We start from the raw sequence: 21,571 nt of genomic DNA, 5'->3' as shown, positions 1-21,571 counted from the left end.
GTTTCAATGCTTTCCACTGATCGAGCTGTGAAAGCTGCTTTCCGGCCTTTCACCTCGAAACCTTTCAACGTTCAACTTACGTCATAAGTTAGGACTCGCAGGAGCGAGGAGGAGCGCGGAACTCAAATATCAACCATATTTTATTGAACAATGATATAGAGACAAAAAATCGCAAAAAGTAACACGCGCAATCAGCTCTGGTTCTCCTTCGCCAGTTCTATTTTCTTCTTTAAGCCGCTTATATTGAGGGTGAGTTCGGCGTGAGTGCGCTTGAGTCGATCCAGACGATGCTCGAGCTCGTCAGCTTCGTCTGTTCCAGCCTAAGTAGAGCGACACAGACATCACATGTTTAAGCAAGGAGCTAGGACTGAAATAAACTACAGACCATATCACATGACCTAAGCTATAACAATCATTTCAACTTGAAAGGAATGGCTGCCTAGGAGGTGCCATATTAGGAGATATACTTTGAACCAGCAAACCTCGAAATCTCTCAGCAGATCCGCGTTCCCCAACAACCCTGACCTCTGCTGTAATTTGTTATTTTCATGGCGTAACGCATCACGTGATTGCTTTGTCCGTGAAAGAACGTCGCGCTTCTGAGAGTTGAAAAAACTCATGAAGTTGAATGAACTCAATAAAACGAGCTCCAAGGTTACTGACCTGCGCCACTTCGAGTTCAACGTCCGCCAGTTGCTCCTTCTTCACGTGGTTCTCGGCTTGAACGAACTGAAGTTTTTCTTTTAAATGAGTCAGGACTTGGACCGTGCTCGTGATTTTCTTCTTAAGCTTGAGCAGTTCCTACGAAGCAAACACTCAATTATTAGGTCATAGTGTACGCAGATGATCGCTGCAAACGGCGAGAGATGAACTGCACACTTTTACGACTGCCTCACAACTACTCGGAAAGGACATCAGATGGAATTTCGCGACATCTGATTAGGACCACACAGGGTCCTGCCCCTTTCACGAAGCAAACCTTTCCCGATGAAAAAATCTCGACCGCATACGTATACCCTCAGTCATAATCATAAGCAATGTATAGATTGCTTTAGAATATTGTGTGGTCATTAATGGATATTGCTTGTACGAAAGCGAACTTATGTTGACAGAACTGCGATCGACAAGAGATGATGAAAGTGGCCGCCTTAAAATCTTAACTTGAGCCAGTACCTCGTTCCTTTCCTCAATCTTCTCGTTGTATGTCTGGTTTTCGATCTTCAGTTGCTCGAAGTCAATCAAGTGAAGGCCTTCTGCAAGTTCCTCCTATGACGGGCAAACAGCGTCATCACAGCGTCAACGTCATCGTCATAAAGAGACAAATTTACCTTTTGCTTCAGCTGCATTTCTTGTTTTTTTAATCGGTTCTTTAGCTTAATATTTTCGAGACGAACTTGGGATACTTCGGCCTCTTTCTTGCGTTCATTCGCTTCATACAACTCGATATCCTGCAAGAAAACAAGCAACAATGCCGCCACCCATTTAACGCTGGAACAAGAACAACTGCAGTGAAAGTGTTCAATGGTGAAAACCTTCGGAGCTATCGGTCTTCCTGAGCGGCTGTTTATGGCGGCGGTTGCGGCGGCGCGCTTAAACTCTACCGCCTTGCTCCATTCCTCCTCCACCCGGCTCTGCTTCTCCGCCTTCCTCGCTTTCATCTCGTCAAGCTGCTCGTTGTACGCCTCCTGCTCCCCTGCCTGCTGCTGCCGTAGTTCGTCCAGGTTGCCCACGTATTTCAAATACCTGACAATCACTCAATTTTAAATGGAAACCCTCGATTTGAAGACTGAAGCAGCGAACAATGACCTTTGTTCTTGGTCTGTGACGTTCTTATCCACTTCCTGTCTCACTTCTTCAGTTTTCTTTTTGCGGAAGTACTCGGCAAGTTTGTGTTGAAGAGCACGATTTTGTTGATTTAACTGCTCCCGTTCATGCAAAGCCGCCTGCAAAGTGAAACAATGACGTTAACAAACCACAAACCAGCTTGAAATGTCGATGGAATGCGCTACATCAGGGGTGGGCAAACTACGGCCCGCCGGCACTTGCAGAAACTCCTACTCATCACTTATTGTTTTAATTAAACAGGTTACATGACAAAATATTATTCCCTTTACGAGTGTGTTTTTCTCTTCACTTTCAGTGCGTAAACACACACACGTCAGTCGCGCATGTATTGCAACATGCTCTCAGCAACTAGCCGTACACTTCTCACGCATTGTTTGATTCAATTGTTTGATCATAAAATACAAATACGGTGATCATGATTGCATAGCTTTAAACGTAACTGAGTGTGAAATACAAAAATTGTGTTTAATATGAATATGCGTTTATTTACACACCGGGTAAATTTTCCTACTTTGTAATGAGAGTGTGCGGCCCCCCCGGCTGCAACATTTTTTCAAATGTGGCCCTCAGTACAAAAAGTTTGCCCACCCCTGCGCTACATGCATGACTCCAACACCTGGTACTTCTGCAACAATTCCTCACGGTTGTACTGAGGCAGACTTTCCTCCTCCTCTTCATCCATCAACAACTCCTCCATGTCCGTCACACTGTCTATTGCATAATTTCGTTGAAACAATGCTCATTCTTTAGCAACAATTACAGTGTTAATAAATATTATTCATTGTTCTATGATCACAAAAATAACAATATTTACGAGCATACATGTAGCAAACCTACCGCTAAATATCACACAGTGTCAAGATCAGTTACAAACGTTACAAAGGCATATGTAGCGAAATAGTTTCCGACATACTTTTGTCCTTCGTCAGAGCATTGTTACGTAAAATGAGCGCAAGTCAAACTGTAGACCAGTTGTATATAAATGCTTTGTGCAAACGTATTTTCAAATGAAAATTACTACAAATTATCTTCAAACTAAAACATAGACTACTTTCTACTTCAGCATTTGGTAAACCCATTGAAGTATGTTACTTTTAGCTTGAAAACTATGATACTTAAAGTAAATAAACACTAAAAGTATAAGTCCCCGTGAACAAAACTACTTAAGTAAGCAGCCAAAGTAGAAGAAACCTACTTAAGTAGATCTGTAAAGTAAAACTATTTCATTACTGGTCACTACTGGTCAGGATGTACCTTGTCTTTCTGGGGTTCCGGGTTGTGGAAGGTCGTCGGGTAACTCCCCATCATCTTTCGCTGGTTCATCTACAACTAACGGAGGAGTTTGATCTCTTGAAATCGGCTCAACCGCCACTTGAGGGCTCTCAGTGGCTTCCTCTACCATAGCCTCAACATTAGTGGGTGCTGCAGACTCCTCAGCTAATACAACAGCGACCAGTAATTGTTTTATTAATTATTTAATAATAACCACCATAGCACTCTAACAAGTTATCATCATCTAAATTTTGTAGCACACTTGCAGCAAATTAAAAGTCTCTGTGACCTCGCAACCTTTTAAATCCATTGATTGTTTGCAGTTTTATGTGTTAATTGTAAAGTGATAGTTACCATCTTACTCTCAGTGAAACAGTTAATGGCAAAAGATAGATAATTTAATCCATCACCTTGCGTAGGAAGTACGAGCTCTTCTGTTGCATTTTCGGCAACGACTTCTTCCTTTGTTCTGAGAAAAAATTAAGTCAAAGTTTCCAAGAAGGTCATTCTACTCTTAAAATACAACTTGCTCAGTCATGTTCTAATGTTTGCTTCAAATGTTTAATGAAGACGTATCAATGGAAATAGAAAATTAGATTGCAAAAATTTGATATTTCTATGGCATCTTTATATATATGTGTTTTTTAAAATTCCATCCGTAAATATTAAAAAGTCAAACATAATCTGAAAACACGGGTGAATGAACTCAAAATTCTGTATGGACAAGCAAAACTATTTTAAACATTACGAATCAGAATTTCCTTTAATTTAGAAGAATCAACACTTAGTCTGTGAAGACATTTTGTAAAAAGTTCGTCATTTTATGAAATTATTTTGTCACCAAATATATTCTCGCTCACTCTAGTCCATCTTGCTGCTCTTCAACATCACCTGGTGGTTCTTGGGGCATGTCTTCTTTCCCAGGCTCCTCTGTTCCTGCCCCTCCTGTTCCTTCTACTTCTGTGCCCGACCCTGCTTGCTCCTCAAGCACTTCCCCTTGAATCTCCTTCTCCTCATTTGGGGGAATTACCTCTAAACACACAAGTTGGTTGGTAATTTGCTTTCTTAAGGAAAAATCACTTTTAACAGCATGGCGTAGAATGATTGTGAGCTGGCGGTGAAGAAAATTGTTATTTTTTTCATCTTCCATTAACTGTGAACGTCTTATCCTGTTTGACCCTGGCCGTACCTGCTTCCACTTCAGGTTGCTCTGCCTCCGAAAGATTGTTTTCCTCCTGAAACAATTGGAGCAAAACGTAAATATCATGACAACCACCGCTCCAGGCGAGGTTGACAAATCATGAAATAAATCAATCGTCAGAGGTTTAACGGCCGATAAATAAACAAATAACTTTATCTTCACAATTACTTTAGTTTGCACTAAACTTCCATTATGTTATTCTTGCGCGTGATTGGTCCAAATATCAAATGAGGTTCTTAACGTTAAAAAGTTGAGGTTAACTGAGTTCAATTGATTCTAACAGAACAAAAGAGAACAGAACGTTTTTTACGTTTCGACAAGAAATCAGGCGTGCAAAGACACAAATTTTTGCGTTAAAGCCATAATTCTGTGTTCAAGCAGCCTGGTTTGTTTATTATAAAAGGGCGTTAAGATGAAGAAGTTCAGCACGTTCACTGGATAGTACGACAGTTTTCGACTTGAAATCGTGCATGCAAAGACACATCTTTTGTAGTGATGGTGTGCAATAAAGACTCAATTGTTTGTTTATTTACCATAAATCAGTGTGAATATAAAAAAGGTTAATGAATCTGGTGCGAGTTCCACATTTGTCCAATGGTATGTCAGTGTCAAGGTTGGCTGCTTTGTGGCCGTGCCACCTTGCTATAATTATCAAACTTGTGGACAGGCTTTAGGCCGATTTTTTGAAATTGGGCCCTGCTACAAAAGGGGGCCCAATGTACCAACTCAAGGGTAAAATCAACAATGCTAAATTGTCCTTTTTTATCAGAAAAGCTTGATTGATCCTTGCAAATCACATGATAAGCAAGTAATATAGCAAAGTTGTTGTATACGACGTTTCAAAATTTTATTCCAAAAACTGGAAACTTTTTTTCCTGGCTTGTTTAACAAAAGTGAGCAGGTTATGGTTTGATTACATTTATCCAATTGTTTGAAACGTGGTAATGTAGGATCAGATAATGTAGGACCAAGAAATGTAATCATGGTAATGCGTCACTTGGTTTATTATGTTACTTTAAGAAAGATTTCATTAAATCATCTTTTAACTCGGGTCAGGTCATCATCATCGTGACTTAACAAAGCGATGTTCTCCCACTTTTTTTGGATTATGTAATGGCATAGAGTGCCCACCATGGCAAATCAGCACACCAAGTTCTAGCACAGAATCACACTATACTGTACGTTCAAAGGGAAAAGCAGCTTTTTGAAATTAACCAAACGTCTAAATATGAAAATTCCTTTCTAGGCGTTTACACCCAGCTGGAAAGTTTGCTTTAACTGCGCAAGATAAATGTGCCAACGAATAGCAATATTGTTATTGGTGCATTTATCCAGTGCACAGAAAACAAACTTCCCAGCGCTGCAGTAGGGGCACGATTTTGCGTCGAAAACTGCAGTACGAGTACCTATAGCCTACTTTGCAGTCCGATAGCGCCGTGACAGCTCTGCCTGTATGTTGGCGACTGTCGATAGATCAAAATAAAACGTATACCGACTTGATAGAAAACAAGAATTCCCAACACGAATATAGCCTAGGTCTAAGCTCGGTTATCATGGACATAAACTAGCCTAGCTACAAATCAAAATTTCAAACATTCTGTAATTCTCATTTTTCAACATTTCCTAGGCTTATATAGTTTAGTATTGCAGCTATGTAAATATTACCTGATCAGCCATTCTCGGTTTAGGCAAAATTTCTTGGTTGCCTCAAACTATACTAGGCCTACACTTTTAAAAAACTCTTTTGGTTAAAAACCTAAATTTTGTGAAACAATTACAATTCAAACCACCAACTTTGCAGTGTGTGTGGTCGCCATGGACACAACAGTGCCATTAACATAAACATCTTATAATTGAGCAAATTTGAAACAACAGTTTTTTTTATTTGAACATATATTTTGGTCTTTCATTACTTGTAAATGCACAAAACAAGAATATAAGAAAACATAACAAGCATTAAGCGGAAATCAAACTTTAAAGAATAGTTAATTGCATATAAGTAAATCCATTACAATAGCAAAGAGGATTTAACCAGAATCATCTTGCTGCAGCTGGTAAGTGCAAGATCGAAACCTTTATCGTTTTATAATTTGCGAGCTACCTAAGGTTTAAACAACGTGAAGCAAGATAATTTTGACATTTTGTGCCAAATTGTCCATTTCCTGTAATGCTCTCAGGTATGACGTCATATTTGAAATCATGTGACATCAGACAGACTCGAATCAACCCAGTAAAGCTGCTTGAGCCGTAAAACCAATCCAGTGCAAAGCCTACGTTTCAGGAGCTGGGTGTTAAGCAGACGTGCTGTATTGGTGGAGGTCGCGGAAGTGCATGGCAGTTGACGATTCAACCAACGCTGCATAAATTGTTCATTGGGTCTGCCGCGCAATAACGTGGCCGACGGGATGTCAAGAGCAAGAAGGCGCACATCCCATTGTTTGTCGATCACAATGAAATCTGTCGGCTTCTATTCTGGTTGATTTTGTAATTGCCTCGCTTCGTTATAAATTCCAATAGCAGAAGTGGTTAAGTTTATCAAATAGATTCACACTGTCCACAACACCAGGGTTGAAAACTTAGATGTCTACTTTGTGAGAGGAAACGGCCATTTCTTGGTCAGGTTACATTAGTTCAGCTTAGAAGGTGCCATGGCTAAAACCTTTTTATCAGAGAAAGGCAAAGATATAGGTTACAAAGAACGTTTAAAGTTTAAAAATTTGAAAGGTGAAAATCTGGTATTAGGCAGGTACTTAGGCTTTCACTTATTATACTGCTGCTTGTAAAATATTGAAAATGGACACGGCTGAGAAGTATGACGTCATTATTTTGGGAACAGGTTTCACGGAATGTATTTTGGGGGGGATTTTGGCCAAAGAAGGAAAAAAGGTTTTACAGCTTGATCGTGAACGATTCAGCGGAGGAGCAAATGGCTGCATCAGTTGTTTGGAGGAACTTGAAGCCGCTTTTCAAACAAAACTCAATGCTAAGCACAAAGGATTTTGGAATGTTGACCTGGTGACCAAATTCTTTGTCGGAAAAGACCGCATGGTGTCACTCTTGGAATACATCGGGGTGAAAATTGACACAGAACCCTTGCACGATGTTTTTCTGACATTTAGCGGCAGTCTTATTAAAGTTCCGATTTCTGCACAACAGGTAATGGCGTGCAACTTCATACCAACCTCAGAAAAGGAAAGTTTTCATCAATTTTTGGAATTTGCGCGAAATCGCCGCTTTAGTGAGAACAAACAACGTCATCTACCATCGCCTGATGGCGTGTTTGAGCTCTACAAGCTGGGTTCGAGTTGCAAACTCATGATTGACCACGTGTTCACCGGCGGCTACAAAAGTAGCGAAGCGATGCTGGACCAAGTTCGGAGATTCTGTGATGTGCCGACTCCCCACCGCTCTACAGCGCTCCATTTCCCGCTTTTCGGACTCGGAGAGCTGATTCAGAGCTTGCAGAAGGTAATTAAGAGCGCAGGGGGGCGCTCTATGCTCAATCGGCCTCTCGACTGGGTCAAGAAACGAGATGGTCTCGTTTATGTCTCCGCCTCTGGCGTCACTGCAGGCGCACCTACGATCATCGCCGAACCCAGTTACTTTCCTGATATGGTGAAATCAACCGCTAAGATTGCTCGCGCTTTCTGCGTTCTAAACCACCCTACCCCCGGGGCCACGACCTCACACTCCCATTACGTTGTTGTACCGCCAGCTACGTCAGAACAACGTGACGATATCTACGTCAGCGTGGTTGGTTCGAAGCATAAAGTATCGCCTGCGGGGATGTATGTGGCCATCGTGTCCGCCATAGTTCAAAGTTCAAACCCGGACGAAGCTTTAAAGCCGGGGCTTGACCTTCTGGGTCAAATCACCGCCAAAATGACAAAGGTTCATGATTACTGCGTTCCGCTAGAGGGTGACAAGAAAAGCAGGATATTTATTTCCAAATCTTATGACGCCACAATGACCTGGGAGACAGCCATGGACGATGTTACGTCACTTTACGAAAAAATAACCGAAAAGAAATTTCCTACGTAAGCGATGACGTCACGTAGTATAGACTTGCTGGATTTTTGCAGCAAATCAAGGTCTTGGTGTGAGCAGATTCACGTTATTTTACAAATTCTTTTCTTGAAAACAAATTTTGTTACTTCAATGTTTTATGCCGCTACCGCCATCTTCGTATGTGGCGGTATCATAGCTCACGACAGTTGTGCGTTTTGTTCCTTTGGGTACAAAATAGCAAAAATATTTCGTCATTCGAGTTTTCCATTGTTGTTCACGACCTCACTAAGGACGTCGTCATTATAATCGAGTTCCCCCTCAAATTAAAACAAAGCGTCTTTGTTTACGACATAATGTTTTCCATGTCACAGATGGTCGCTTGTGTAGGAAACAGTGGAGAGATTGTTTGACAAGTCGGGCACAATAAGAACACGCCCCCACCCATTCAAGGCTGTTGTTGGAAACTGGTTTTCGTTGTAAGATAATATTGGTTGGGCGCTGGACCGCCTTTTATTGGTAATTATTCTGTTTACGAATGTTACTTTGCGCCTTTATCTTGCGCATGATGTTGATGGGTCGATTGTTTATAAATTAAATTAAACTCGTAATAAATGAAACCTGACAGGAAAATTCTCTCGAATCGCAAACTGTATCGTCGTAGTTGCTGACGGACGGACGGCATGAAACGACTTCGTGCAGAGGCGACGGCGTACAAGACACCACTCTGTTGTATTAAGCCCCGATTCACGGTGAAAATTCTGCCTGTCGTTGATTGACAGGAAGTCAGCCGTTAATCCGCAACTTAGCAATAAAAATAACAAAAATCATTGAGACCACGGGGAAATAATAACAACGGGATTTGGCAGGTGGCAGATTAACAACCCAGAGATTTATCGGACTCGGCTTGCCTGGCTTTACATTATTAAGCGCATTTGAATATATTTATTTTGTTCAACTTACGACGAGAACGAACTCACAGTTCAGAGCAATGTTTAATGGTCACGTGACCTGCAATGGAAGGTCAGCTCTTGCTTGTAACACGTCATAGAGGTAATGCGGTGTCATAGGAATGCTAAGAAGGCGGCGGCCATAAATATTCGGGCGGTCGACAGCATGGATTGAACCCTGCGCACAGACCATGATATTGTCGATTGAAAACAATAAATTTAGAAATGGAAACATTCAAACTTGCACATTTAAAAACCTACAAGACATTGAAAATATTTTTTAAAAAGTTTTGACGAAAGTTGAACGCGCAAACAATATATCGCCGGCGCTCTTGCTATGACAAGCTTCAGAAAAATAGTAGAACAACGCAAATATAAGGCTTCGTAAATGCAGCGCGTCTATAGGAAATAAATAAACGGAAAAGAGTGTCATTAGGTGGGTAGCACTATTGGCGTGTTGAGAAATTCCAGGACAACCAAGCACGCGGTAGCAGCAATATCTGTGCACATTGTCGACGGCTCACAACGAAATAATATAAATTGTTAAAGAAATGCTGTAGTGGGTGCGATCACTGCGAGATGCAATTGTCGCCGATTGTCTCCGCGTATTTATTTGAAAGCATCGTTCGAAGTTGGTCGATGTCTCTCCTCAATTGGCGAACCTCGATCAACTTCTTGTTTGTTTCTTCCACAGAAAGATGACCGCCCCTGCTTCTATCATCGCTGTGGTGGTCCATGACCCCCACACACGGGTCACTTCTCACTCCGAGCAGGGCCGAGATGTTCGGATCAGACCCTTGCGCTGTCTGCATCAGCACCTGGTCATTTTATCGGAGCATTAACGAAAATATCAGCAATCTGAGTGACCATTTATATCATAAATGGTCCCATATAATAAGCACGAGCATAAAATGAGCACCAGACACAAAAGGGTGTGGACCAGCCCATACTAGACACAATAGCCCAGTGCACTATAACTAGAGTCTAGGAATCAGTGTTTAGCAAACAAACTTAAATAATTATCAAAATTACATGATTAGAATTCTTTCAAATAAATTGAATAATTCTGGTGTTTGAGATGATTAAAAGGTCCCGGTGCACAAACTTTCGGAGATATTTCTATTCATTAAACTTTTATCATCGACCACCTGCGCTACTGCTTGTAGGTCGTGGACAGCGTTGTCGGTCTCACGGTGGAGTCTCAGACTCGCTTTTGTCTCTTCCTCCAAGTTAACTTGAACGTGTTCCAGTGATTTAATCTGAAAAAGTGAAGTTTCTTGCATGGGTGATAAATTTACAACAAATTTATTAAAGTTTTCGTTTAAATTAAAATTGTGTTGGCAGTGAAGCAAAAATTATGTGATGTCTATAAAAAAGATAGATATTGACACAATCGTCACGTACCCGCTCCAGTAGGGAGGTTTTCTCCTCTGCCAGTTGTTGGTTTTGAGAGGAAAACTTCATCATTGCCGCTTGCACCTTCAAATCGCACAAAATATTCATCAACTGGCTCTAAGTTAATTCACAAAGCACTGACTGAGGTTTGAAGACAACAAGAGTCGGAACTTCATTCTAATGATGAGTCATCGAACACTACTCTACTTAGCACAACATATAACCTTGCTGGCAGCCTGATTTTTTAAGAATAATTCCCGACGAAGTTTTTCTGAGACTTCCTTTGCTTCTTCCAACTGGATTTCAAGTTTGGAGACATTTTCTTGCTGCTTCTCATGCTGCGCTTTCACTCTACGCTCATTCCCAGAAAGCAGGCGAGTGGCATCTTCTTTCTCTCTAAGGAGGTGTTCCACTTGAAATCTGAGCTCCTGCAACCAATTAAGATTGAGCGATTAATCAGGAATTCACAAAGATGCGATCAGCGTGACTTACCTCCAAATCGTCCCGTTCATTTCGACCCAGTTCTTGCTTTGATTTTTCTGATTTCGCAAGATCTTCTTCCAAGGTTTCGATTTGGTTTAATTGTTTCATTTCCGTAACTTTCTTCTCATTCAGCTCAAACTCAAATTCCTTCAGAGATTTTGATTTCTCGCTCAACTTTTCTTTTAACGTCCTTATCTCCATCCTCATGTTTTCTTGTTCAATTCCGAGCATGTCTGCCTCAGTCTTCAGTTTGTTGCTTTCCTCAATGGTCGGCAAATCTCCGAGGTATCGTTCCAGACTCTCCACCCGCTTCTTATACTTTTCCAGCCGCTCTGTTGAGCTTTTCTGCTTTTTCTTGAAATCCGCTAAAAGTTCGTCTTTCTTTTTCAACTCCATTTCAATTCTCTTCATCTCGTCGTCATGCTCTGTCTTCAGACGCTCAAGCTGTGAGCTCAGGTCAATCATTTTCGATTCTGCTTTTCCCAGCATTTGCTCAAGATCGTGGATTTTCTTTTGAGCCTGAAGGAAAAAATCCCTTGCTCAGATCACATTTACAAAGATTTTCTGGCAATTAAATTTCAAGTTATTCAAAATTGAAGAAAACCTGGAGATTAATATTTCTGCCACCGGCACTTTCTGGCATCGTCGTAGCAGTAAACATCTTATTGGGTGGAGTCGTTCGCGATTGCATCAGCTGAAAGTTGACAAACATTCTTTGAAATTAATAACAGCTTTCAAGCAAAATACAAGTTTTTTCATGCAAATGCTATTTACTACTACTTTGCATGAATGAGTTACTATTAAAGTGTTACTAACTATTACTAACTACTACTAACTATTTGATAATTCAATAAAACTGACACAACCTGTCGCAACGAAGCGTTGCTTTCTTGCACCTCATGTTGTAATGCGGCCACCTGAAGGCGCAATTTTAATATTACTGATTCCTTTTCCTGCAACATGTCGTCCTTGACATGCAGCACTGCATCGTACTTGCTGCCAGCTTGCATGGAAGGCTCATTCGATGGGGCAGTGCACAGCTGGTTCGATGGACAGCCATTAAATGTTGGCGATGTCGATGAGAGGAACCCATTGCCATTGAAATCCCGCGCTGAGTTCATCCTGCTGTGGCTGACACCGTTACAAAGTGACAGGGGGAGGGTAAGTGGGGCACTAAGCGACCTTGAACTTGCCTGACCATGAATCTGGTCTAGGGATTGTTTTAACCTGTTATGTGTCAAATCCGTGAACTTCATGTCTGTATCTTCGACATGAATCTGTCCTCTGATTGCGCCACTTCTCAATGCTGCTGGTCCTTTAACATTGCCCAGCAACCCCTCTCTACCATTCCCAACCACTGGCTTTGTGTTGGAGGAAATTCTAGTTGGTCGGCCGGTTTCTCCATTCACTGCCGATTGACCATGAAGCTCTTTTCTGGCTTGATTGTGGCCTGCTGTAACTGGAGCTGAATCAACACCGCGCTCTTCGTTATAAAGGGACAACAATTGGCTTCCCTTTTTTCTTTCCGGTTCTTTTTTCTCACACCTTGATATAGCAGAGTTGGCTGGTGGTGTGCAATAGGAGTAATTTGCAGAAATATTACCGAAAGTGTTTCTCCCATAAAATGTCGATTTGCCTGTGGTGACATCTGCGTTATATTTCTTCGCCACCTCTTTATCTTGTGATGAAACATTGCTTTCCACTTCCGGGCTGTCCATAACGCCGTTTAAGCTTCCAAAATCACTGTCCACTGATAAAACTTCGGGATTTTGTGCTTTTTCGTCATCTGCAGCAACACTGTTTAGCAGATTATTGACTTCCCAGTCTACCTGACCCTTTCTTCCGTGATGTATTCCACTTGTTGTAAAGTTGGACTTGGACTTTCCTGTTGCTGAAGAAACTTCCTTGGAAAATTTCATGTATGCTGGGACATTGCTCTGCTGTGAAATGAATTTATCAGATTTTCTTTTATACTTTTGGCTTCTTTGTGACATAACAAAGCTTATAACAAGGACGTCACTTCTTGAAAATTTAAAATCATTAAAAACACTCTAATCCAACACAATTATAACTCTAAAAAACACAGAATCTATAAAAAACCTTACAGATCCTAGTACATCCTAATGTCTGAATATGGTGCCTATATATACATTCTATCTGCCCCTGCAGCCATATCTTTGAACAGGCCAAGCATATAACCTTTATCGAGTTTTAGCCAATGTCAGAAGTAGTTCGAGTCAATGTAATATCTTGATGAAGGATGCCCATCAAACTCAATGCACCATTCCTAACTCTAGTCAGTTTTTGCAATGTCTTGATGTGTCAGTTCCACCTCCCAGACAAATTTCAAATAAACATTTTGATTAACAATATATACATAAGCATTTGTTCGCCAATGAAACAGATGTTTAATAGTCTAAATTTACCCCTCATTCGGGTCTTATATCTGTGGATTTTCGCCGCGAGTCGATTTTACGTTTGTGGTACCTATTAGAACGGTAGGGGCAAGCAAGACGCTCTTTCTGGAAAGATTTCTCTCTTTCAAAGAGCGTGGTCACTGGCATTTGACTGCAAGGAGTGCTGGCTAGTTGCATCGAGAGAAATGAGCACCTGAGAGAGAAATTGCATGTTGAGTTCATTCGAGGTCACTATCTGTAGCAACCGAGCTTGCCTGCTCTCGGATAATATCCAAAGAGAAATAGCAAAATACCCGACTAGATACTGTAATGAACTGGTTTAGTGTCGGATAGGAAAGTTTGCTGTTTTGCGAAAACTCCCATGCAACAAATTATAACAATAGCCATAATGTTTTACGACCAATTAGCTTTAATTCCTCGCACACTTAGCAAACTTTCCAATTTGGTTCCAGTGTTACACTTCTAAACTTTGACAGGAAATACAGCAGTTTATGACAATAAATCGTGCGTGCAAAGACATAAACTTTGGCACCTGATGGTGTGCACAGAAAATTCTCTGCTTATATATATGAGTTGGCATTCAAACAACCATCATTTTTATTTATTATAATTGGCGTGAAGATAAAAAAAGTTCGCCGTGAACCTTGTGCGTGCAAGTGCTGCAGATTCCACAATGGCTTTTAAGCTGCATATATTTTCAAACCTTTTAAAGTGTAACGGCAAGCAAGACGCTAAACACTGATTTGTACAGAACATGAAATAGTACACAATCATGCAATTTAACTGGCCTACAGGATTTTGTGATATGCCAGGGAGTTAGATAAATCCATCATAGGTTAGTTACAAGTGTAAGCCAAGATATGAACTAGACAGATATTGAATAAGTGAACACTTGGCTAGGCTAGCCGTTGGACACTTGTATAACTGAGTTAGCGGGTCTGCACATCTGTGACCGCGGCCAATCCTGCGATGAAATACAGACTATGAGCTGATCCCGTGTCGGTATTGTGGCCGTCTTTACTGTTGCATTCCCTTAATCGGGATCGAGTTTTGATTACCGGCAATTATTATGACATAATATCTTTTCTTTTACCTCATAACTCCTTCCAATTCAGGCTTTTATGTAGGAATGCAACACTATAGGCTACAAAGATTGAGAAGCCCAGGTTTTATTCAGAGCATGGACGGTACGGGAATAACGAAAGTATAAAGGTCTATATGACGCAACCTTTTTCTCTGTTAGTACAAACACCAAGTAAGCTTTACTGACTTCCTCACACTTCTTTGTCGATCACGCACTGGCCTATACACCCTTGAACCGAATGTAGACCTGCTCCAAAACAACTGACCTAGGAAGCAGGTACGAGACGGAGCTAACGGTTTCCGTAAAATCGGTTAAAGTCTTAAAGACGAAATTGCATAAAACTTAAGAAATTCGTGGAAAAGGTACAGTACAATGAAATTAGAGGATATTTTTATTTAATTCCTATGACTATTTCAAACTTAGACATAGACCTACTGTCAAGTCAATCTTCTAAGAACTTTCAAAATAAATTACGTAGTCACGCCTAAACATAGTCTTTTTCTTTTCAAAATTCTGGGCAGTGGGCATACTCAGTTACTCACTCCGCTTTTTTCTGAACCCAAAACAATTCAGTCTAAAATCGAAAGTTGCAATGCACTGTTCAGTAAATTCAAACGATACAAAGTTACCAAAATACCCTTTGTGCAAGTTCCAACTGACACCGTGACACGTAGACATTTTTATTTGTTTTTCTTTATTTTTTATATTGCATTGCATGAGTTTGAAATTGTTCGCGAGTTCACCAGTAACGTTGAACAGGAGCAAATGTCGTATATGTTTTGCCAAAAGGGCATTACAAACATTAGAGCCACTTGAGGTATTGAACACGAGCCAAATAAACGCGAGCACAGCACTCATAAAATCACTCTACTACCGAGCCGATTACCAAACTTTATTACAACACTCAAACATACTGTAACGTTCACTACTCTGTCCGCTAGGTAGCGGCAGGACACTACGTTTATTTGCCCAAAGAAATAATCAGTTTATTTCTTTATTCCCTGTTCGCGTTTCGATTCAGTCACCTTTTAGACAAGGAGGCATACAGACTCTCGTTTGAGATGTATCTCCACGTCAAGTTACGCCTGTGCTTTAGCAAATGTTATTTGCCAATAAAATGATACCAAGTTAGCCGCAGTCGTGGATCAGGAACAGCTCAACAATGTATCCATATAACGCTATGTCTTTCGTTGCGTTGTAAGATAAGCATCTAAGATAAGCCCACAGTCGAGAAGCTAAAAGAAATGGAAAGATATGGCCATTCGTAATAGAACATGCTACCTTTCAATCATTTGTGGTAATTGAATTAAGACTAATCGTATGTGGAATAGATGATTTACTGGCGTCGAAACTGGCCAGCAATAGCGACAAAATTGATTAAAATATTACCGTAACGTAACCCCTTACGAATGGTTAATATGGGCGTCAGTTTTTACCTTTCCTGTGCGTTAATCCTTGACGAGACGAACAGATATCTGTAAATTAGGATAAAGAGTGGCAAACTAATCCAGGTACTAAGGCCACAACATTCCTTTTTCTTTTTTCACCTAAAAGAAAAGCGTCAATTGGCGACAAGAGCGATTTTTTCCAACGGCCGCTACACTACATGTCATCTGTCGTGTTCTAAAGTCGAATAATTTGGTGTTAGCAACTTAAAAAATATTACCTTAATTTTTCTAATTTTGAGTTTGAGGCCGAGTTATTTGCTACCAGCAAAGTTCAAACAGTTTTAATTTTCCTAACTGCAGATCACAATAATACTTAATTGCACAGAAAAGAAGACTTTGCTGAACGTTTTAATTGATAAACCAGATCCCGCCAGTGGGCAGTGCGGCGCTTAGTTATTTATCTTCAGTGACACATCGCTTGTTGATTTTATTAAATCGAAAGATACTTGAGTTGGGAATAAACTTTCCGCATTAAAACCTGGGATTTTCTCATGCGGAATGCCTAAGACAAAAGGAATGCCTTTTCCAGCTTACGTCATTTATAAGTTGAGAATAAGTAGGCTATTACGTCATTAGTTTCAACTCAAGCTAAATTACGTCATATTAATTATCAGCAAAAGATATGATTTTGCGCCCAACAACATGCCACGTTATGTGCTTAATTTGCACGAACACGTCACAGTTAAAATTCGGATTTTTCGTTCCCTTCAAATTGCTCAGACAAAACCGGCTGCCTTACGGATACGTCCACCGGCATGGACAATGGATTTTATGACGTGGATACCAGTACAGTCACACTCTTAAGTCAGTGACAGCTTCCTAGTTTACCTCAACACCTCAGTTGAAGGTCACGTGGTACACCTAAATATGATGTTTCTGCGACGAAATCGTCAAAACTGCCTGGTAAAATCTCTAATTTTACAAAATCTATGTGATTTCTGTCCCAGATCCGCGATATCATTACAGGGAACAGATTTTGTATTTATCCAACCACCTGTTAAGTGCCAAGGATATGTGACGTAATACAACCATGTTTCGTGGCATCAAATGCAAATCACTCCCTGTTTAGCTAAAACTTCATTCGAACATCAGTAGATGATGACGGATCATGACGCAATAAAGACGAGTAATCCGGGATTATTAAGGAGATAAGAGGAAAGAGGAACACATTTCTCACCAACCTTCTATCAAAGGATAGAGCAGCAATGGTCAGTAACGAAGCACTTTTACGTAAGTGAAGTTGTTCTATTTTGGATACTTAAGCAGTTTTCTTCCGCACTATTTCTACTTAAGTAAATTATGTGGTTACCTTGACCAACACTAGGAATGAGTTAACATCAGTAACTTGTGTGTTATAAGATAGCAAGGTAAACAATAAGAAAAAATAGTTACGGTATTATATATAAAAGAATTCCACGCTCATGGTAAATAAGAGGATTGCACACGGCCTTTCAAAGACATCAGTGACAAGCTAACAGGTAAAATGTAGGAGATGGCATCGATCATCAGTCGTGAGGATAGAGAACTTTCATTGCTGGTCTCATGTGATATTGCGCCCCATCGTAGAAGTCAAAGTAATCGTTCAAGTGAGGATGCCTAACTTTTGTGTTTGTTATGATTTCCATGTTCTCCTCCGCCACGTATGTGTCCTGCACACCACGGCGGTCCCTCATGTCAACGAGGACAGCGTAGTGCGGAGAATCTCGATAATGCTGAGAATAAAAAATAGAGTCTGTGATTATATTATAAAATAGCTTGCAAATCGAATGCCGCATAGAATACTTGTTTACGGAAACCGCTTTCATGAAACGTGACATAACAATTGTGCATGCCTATATTACGTGAGTTATTCATTCTTTCTTGTTTTTATGATCGACGCCGCAACATGTTCGTGTTTATGCTGTTGCTGTACCAATGTTCTATCTAAATGTATTCGTTGTAAGAAGCTTCAATATAATCAGAATATAAAGTTGTCAAGGTGAACAATTAATTCTAAGATTAAGAAAAGCATACAACGACCTTCGAAGACTCATTTACATCGAGGACATTAAACAATTCAACGGACAAACATTGTAATTGAAGTGGTCGCCCTTACAGGATAAGGTACGACATACAACCATTTCATTACAAGTCCATTAAGTATAAATTTCACCAAGCTTTTAGAAAAGCCAAAAACGTACTTAAAAGTCTCCGAACGACTACAGCAGTGAAACATCATCAGTTTATCATCATGAATCAGACATAGAATAGTAATTAAAACACCAGATCCCGTGTTTTTAAAATGAATATTTCTACGACAAAATAGTAAAGTAGGAACAGATATTTGTCAAGACTAAGATACTGCACCAACCAACTCAGAACAGTTCAACCAGCAAACTACCTCTTCTCCTCTGTGGTTTGTTCTTATCCAAGAGTCGGGTGCCCGACATGACTCGTCCCACCCGACTATGACTCCTTTGTAACCATACTTCTTGTGTCTGATAGTCTGTCCAACTCTGTACTTCACGAAGCTTTTTCGAGGTGATCTCGCCCCCGTTGATGCTTTCAACAAAACTCGAGAGTCAAAGCACAATTATCAAATAACAGAGCATGCAGTGCCTCACTTATATAGCCATGTATTCTGCAAATTAAAGCTGCATCTATGTGCATTGGTTGTGTTCAGATAATTTAAAAACTTAAACTCGAAAAACTTGACACTACGCGCAACAAATAAAAAGATGTCTTTACTTGCAAAATCACCATGCTGGTTTCTATACAAGAAAACTTCCTTAGCGACACATTCCCCTTCCATGTTTCCTTGCCTGCCAGCAGCCAAGTTCAAGTTTCTTGACTTACCCTGCGAAATGACAGAACTTTGCTGGTTTAAGTCACAGATGACTTTGCCATATTCTAACCCTCGTTACAAGATTAAGTTTTTCATTGCAAAAAAATGTGGGTTTGGTTTCACTAAAACATAAACGTATTGCATTATTTGTTTTCTTAATTATACTCTTAAATATTCAACCATGTGGGAAACTACATATATAATAATTAATCAATTGCCAAGTGCTTTAAATATTTACTGCAATAAATAATGAAATGTTAACCAATAATCAAAATTAATTAATTATCAATGATTTTGAATGAAGAAATCGGTCCGAACATCATATTTACAAGCCACTAGATTAGTTTAGTGCTTGAGCATTTTCACTGCTTATACGACATGCATGGGGTGTTAGGATTTATTACACAGAATGTGTAACGGCAACTGATATGTTAAAAGGAATATTTTAGTAGAAACATATATTTCCTATCATTGCGTAACAATTACTTTTACTGGCCTCCCAAGGTACGTTGCCATCCGATTCTTCCAAGATGAAATGGTAAAATAATCTTTCATGAAAGATCGGATGTTGGAAAATACGCTGTAATATAAATTATTAGGTCTGACTTCTTGCCTTATTTATACCAGTAGTTCATGTAAGTGTAAAATAACACTAAAGTCCATGATGGATGAACTGTATTAACCTGAGTATGGCAGTAAGTCTTGCTTGAGCTTGCTTGAACAGGTGTAATTGTTATTTTAAAAAAATTTCAATTCAGTTTAAATTAACAAGATGACCTTAAGTTACCTTGTCATAGAGAGCAGTCTGGCGTCTTCAGTTTGGTTGTTTGCCCACTTTACAAGCATGTACTGCATGGGCAGTGCAAGAATTATCATAAGAAATTGCAACATTTGGTATCTCGTCATCTGCACGTTTGGCATTCTTTCAAGTAATTCAGACCAAATTCAACAAGAATTCGATTTGAGAATTGAAAAAAGTTTGCCTGTAAGCCAGCACACATAAAATCAATAAATTTGAAGTGACGTCAAATTTACTTGCACTTGTTCAATTAATCAATTTCACTTCACTCTGGTTGGTCACATTGCCTACCAACTGGGGAGTGGAAACGGCTTGACGAACTAAGTGTTACGTCATCAATGTTCAAATTGGGGGAAATTACCGAGAAAGGGAATCCTTACTGCACATGACCAGTTGGAACATGCTAATAATTAACCATATTTCGGTAAGATTTGCTCTATCTGTAAACCAGCTTCTTCAACGTTATGACCATACAACGAAGTTTTATTGACGTCACCCACTGGTGGTCTCATTTCGTCCATCAATTGTTTTACAATGTCGTAATTCCACGCAGCAGACAGTTAAATGTACACCACTGCAACAGCGAGTAGGCTCACATAGACATCCCATTACTAGCCGATTCATGTTATAATAATACACTTTTATTGCATTAATTGTTATTTTTACCGAATTACGCGTAATTTTGCACCTTCCCTGCATGTATTGGAAGTATAATGGAAAAAATAATAGAGTAAATGTTAATGTAAACGGTTATATTTCATTTGTAATTGGACTTTTGCACTGTCGTGAAAAATAAATCGAATAAACTATGCGTTTTGGACGATTGAATCAAGTACTGTCCACAGCTTGGATGGTAACTTTTTGAAAGTTGATCGAATAATAAATTAATCTATCAAGCAAAGTGTTATTTTCAATTTTAAAACAACTCAGGAAATAGTTACATATTTTTAAATAGATGGAAAATATTGTATTGACTACCACAGGTGTTACATGAATTAAGCCAAGAAAAAATTTTAAGCAGCATTTTAAACACATCGTAAAATGCTGTTAAACGCCCCTAAACCGAACCCTGTCTGATAGTTTAGCGTTACAATTCACATTTACGAAGCGCACGTTGTTCTACATCTAAGGCATTATGAAGCATCAACGGCATTGTTCGCCAAAATGAAAGATTTGAACCAGTATGGGATAAAAACACGGATTGGATTTTTTATGAAAATCCCCAAAAATATTTCAATAAAGATTTTAAAACTTTACAATTCCTAAACTATTTTGTTGATAAAAGTGCGAGGCTGGTTATTCGACCGTCCAATGACGTCACAAAGAACCAACAACAATTGAAATGCGTTGTCTTCACGCGTATCCACGAAGAGTCATGAATCGTTGTCAAGAATCGACATGGTAGAAAACCGTTCGTTACTAAACGTGTCTGTGACGTCATAATCATCAGCGACCAACGGAAGTGAGATTGCGCTCCGCTGGAGTGCGTCCTTCTCAAATGGAGCCGTGTTCTTCTCGAGAGCCTTCAAGACAGCGTCGAGCGCTTTCGCATAAGCTGTGCAATGAACATATTTGCGTTATACTTTGGTCGATCACGCTGATGAATGCCCAGCAAGTACCTGGTTGGGGACAGTCCCCTGAAAATATATGTTCAGTTCACAAGTCAGATATTTGTGCTAGTTGGTGTCCAGATATCAGGCGCCACAAACTAGTTACGGGCCAGGTGTGATGACGTAATGATAGCTAATGCGTGTACTTGTCAGCTTAATCGACATCATATACATGAATGAACCTGCCTTCATTGTTGCGATAGAAGAGACAGTTGTTTGCGCACGCATCGGGGTCAGT

General features: G+C 40.0%; 5 protein-coding genes across 6 annotated transcripts in view; 1 reads left to right on the top strand and 4 right to left on the bottom strand.

The window, feature by feature from the left end:
* Positions 1-122: 122 nt before the first annotated feature.
* LOC143471165 (cilia- and flagella-associated protein 184-like) lies at positions 123-6,103 on the bottom strand. The gene is made up of 13 exons (XM_076969545.1): positions 5,984-6,103; positions 4,307-4,352; positions 3,978-4,149; positions 3,528-3,586; positions 3,100-3,282; positions 2,462-2,556; positions 1,807-1,943; positions 1,533-1,743; positions 1,329-1,448; positions 1,174-1,266; positions 664-801; positions 483-599; positions 123-320 (listed from the first exon to the last, which is right to left on the bottom strand). Exons 1-13 carry the CDS (start codon positions 5,993-5,995, stop codon positions 192-194), a joined length of 1,512 nt encoding a protein of 503 aa, XP_076825660.1. The 5' UTR covers positions 5,996-6,103; the 3' UTR covers positions 123-191.
* Positions 6,104-7,111: 1,008 nt separating this feature from the next.
* LOC143471433 (rab GDP dissociation inhibitor alpha-like) lies at positions 7,112-8,359 on the top strand. Its single transcript, XM_076969885.1, has one exon. The coding sequence runs from the start codon at positions 7,112-7,114 to the stop codon at positions 8,357-8,359; it is 1,248 nt and encodes a 415-aa protein (XP_076826000.1).
* Positions 8,360-9,253: 894 nt separating this feature from the next.
* On the bottom strand, positions 9,254-14,021 carry LOC143470836 (centrosomal protein of 85 kDa-like). 2 transcript variants are annotated; one of them, XM_076969119.1, is made up of 7 exons: positions 12,048-14,021; positions 11,756-11,845; positions 11,161-11,670; positions 10,893-11,096; positions 10,678-10,752; positions 10,422-10,532; positions 9,254-10,091 (listed from the first exon to the last, which is right to left on the bottom strand). In XM_076969119.1, the coding sequence occupies exons 1-7, from the start codon at positions 13,143-13,145 to the stop codon at positions 9,843-9,845; spliced, it is 2,337 nt and encodes a 778-aa protein (XP_076825234.1). In that variant the 5' UTR covers positions 13,146-14,021; the 3' UTR covers positions 9,254-9,842. The 2 variants fall into 2 exon arrangements, with proteins under 2 accessions (XP_076825234.1, XP_076825233.1); XM_076969118.1 differs by having other exon boundaries at positions 12,018-14,019.
* A 3,039-nt stretch (positions 14,022-17,060) lies between these two features.
* On the bottom strand, positions 17,061-20,194 carry LOC143470872 (uncharacterized). Its single transcript, XM_076969160.1, has 5 exons — positions 19,712-20,194; positions 19,411-19,504; positions 18,828-18,936; positions 18,481-18,641; positions 17,061-17,812 (listed from the first exon to the last, which is right to left on the bottom strand). The coding sequence occupies exons 1-5, from the start codon at positions 19,843-19,845 to the stop codon at positions 17,606-17,608; spliced, it is 705 nt and encodes a 234-aa protein (XP_076825275.1). The 5' UTR covers positions 19,846-20,194; the 3' UTR covers positions 17,061-17,605.
* Positions 20,195-20,460: 266 nt separating this feature from the next.
* LOC143470871 (uncharacterized) overlaps positions 20,461-21,571 on the bottom strand; it is a gene marked incomplete in the record, with an annotated part of 4,752 nt that continues 3,641 nt past the window's right edge. The window contains 2 exon segments of the mRNA XM_076969158.1: positions 20,461-21,278; positions 21,520-21,567. Coding sequence (XP_076825273.1) covers positions 21,097-21,278; positions 21,520-21,567 — 230 coding nt within the window.

The sequence above is a fragment of the Clavelina lepadiformis genome, chromosome 9 (assembly GCF_947623445.1).
Source record: "Clavelina lepadiformis chromosome 9, kaClaLepa1.1, whole genome shotgun sequence".
NCBI classification, from domain to species: Eukaryota; Metazoa; Chordata; class Ascidiacea; order Aplousobranchia; family Clavelinidae; genus Clavelina; species Clavelina lepadiformis.
This window is presented reverse-complemented; position numbering and strand designations above follow the sequence as displayed.

What these genes read in the sequence shown, in the direction of transcription:
- LOC143471165 (XM_076969545.1), bottom strand. An exon ending in GTCACAGACCAAGAACAAAG is followed by an intron (nt 1,744 to 1,806) that starts GTCATTGTTCGC and finishes AGTGATTGTCAG; the next exon opens with GTATTTGAAATACGTGGGCA. An exon ending in AGATTGAGGAAAGGAACGAG is followed by an intron (nt 802 to 1,173) that starts GTACTGGCTCAA and finishes TTTGCTTCGTAG; the next exon opens with GAACTGCTCAAGCTTAAGAA.
- LOC143470836 (XM_076969118.1), bottom strand. Translation starts at nt 13,145, where the DNA reads ATGTCACAAAGAAGCCAAAAGTATAAAAGAAAATCTGATAAATTCATT. An exon ending in AAAATCAGGCTGCCAGCAAG is followed by an intron (nt 10,753 to 10,892) that starts GTTATATGTTGT and finishes TGCGATTTGAAG; the next exon opens with GTGCAAGCGGCAATGATGAA. An exon ending in ACCTACAAGCAGTAGCGCAG is followed by an intron (nt 10,092 to 10,421) that starts GTGGTCGATGAT and finishes TAAAATGACCAG; the next exon opens with GTGCTGATGCAGACAGCGCA.
- LOC143471433 (XM_076969885.1), top strand. Translation starts at nt 7,112, where the DNA reads ATGGACACGGCTGAGAAGTATGACGTCATTATTTTGGGAACAGGTTTC.
- LOC143470872 (XM_076969160.1), bottom strand. Translation starts at nt 19,845, where the DNA reads ATGCCAAACGTGCAGATGACGAGATACCAAATGTTGCAATTTCTTATG. An exon ending in CCAGCATGGTGATTTTGCAA is followed by an intron (nt 18,642 to 18,827) that starts GTAAAGACATCT and finishes TTTTGTTGAAAG; the next exon opens with CATCAACGGGGGCGAGATCA. An exon ending in CAAACCACAGAGGAGAAGAG is followed by an intron (nt 17,813 to 18,480) that starts GTAGTTTGCTGG and finishes TTTTATTCTCAG; the next exon opens with CATTATCGAGATTCTCCGCA.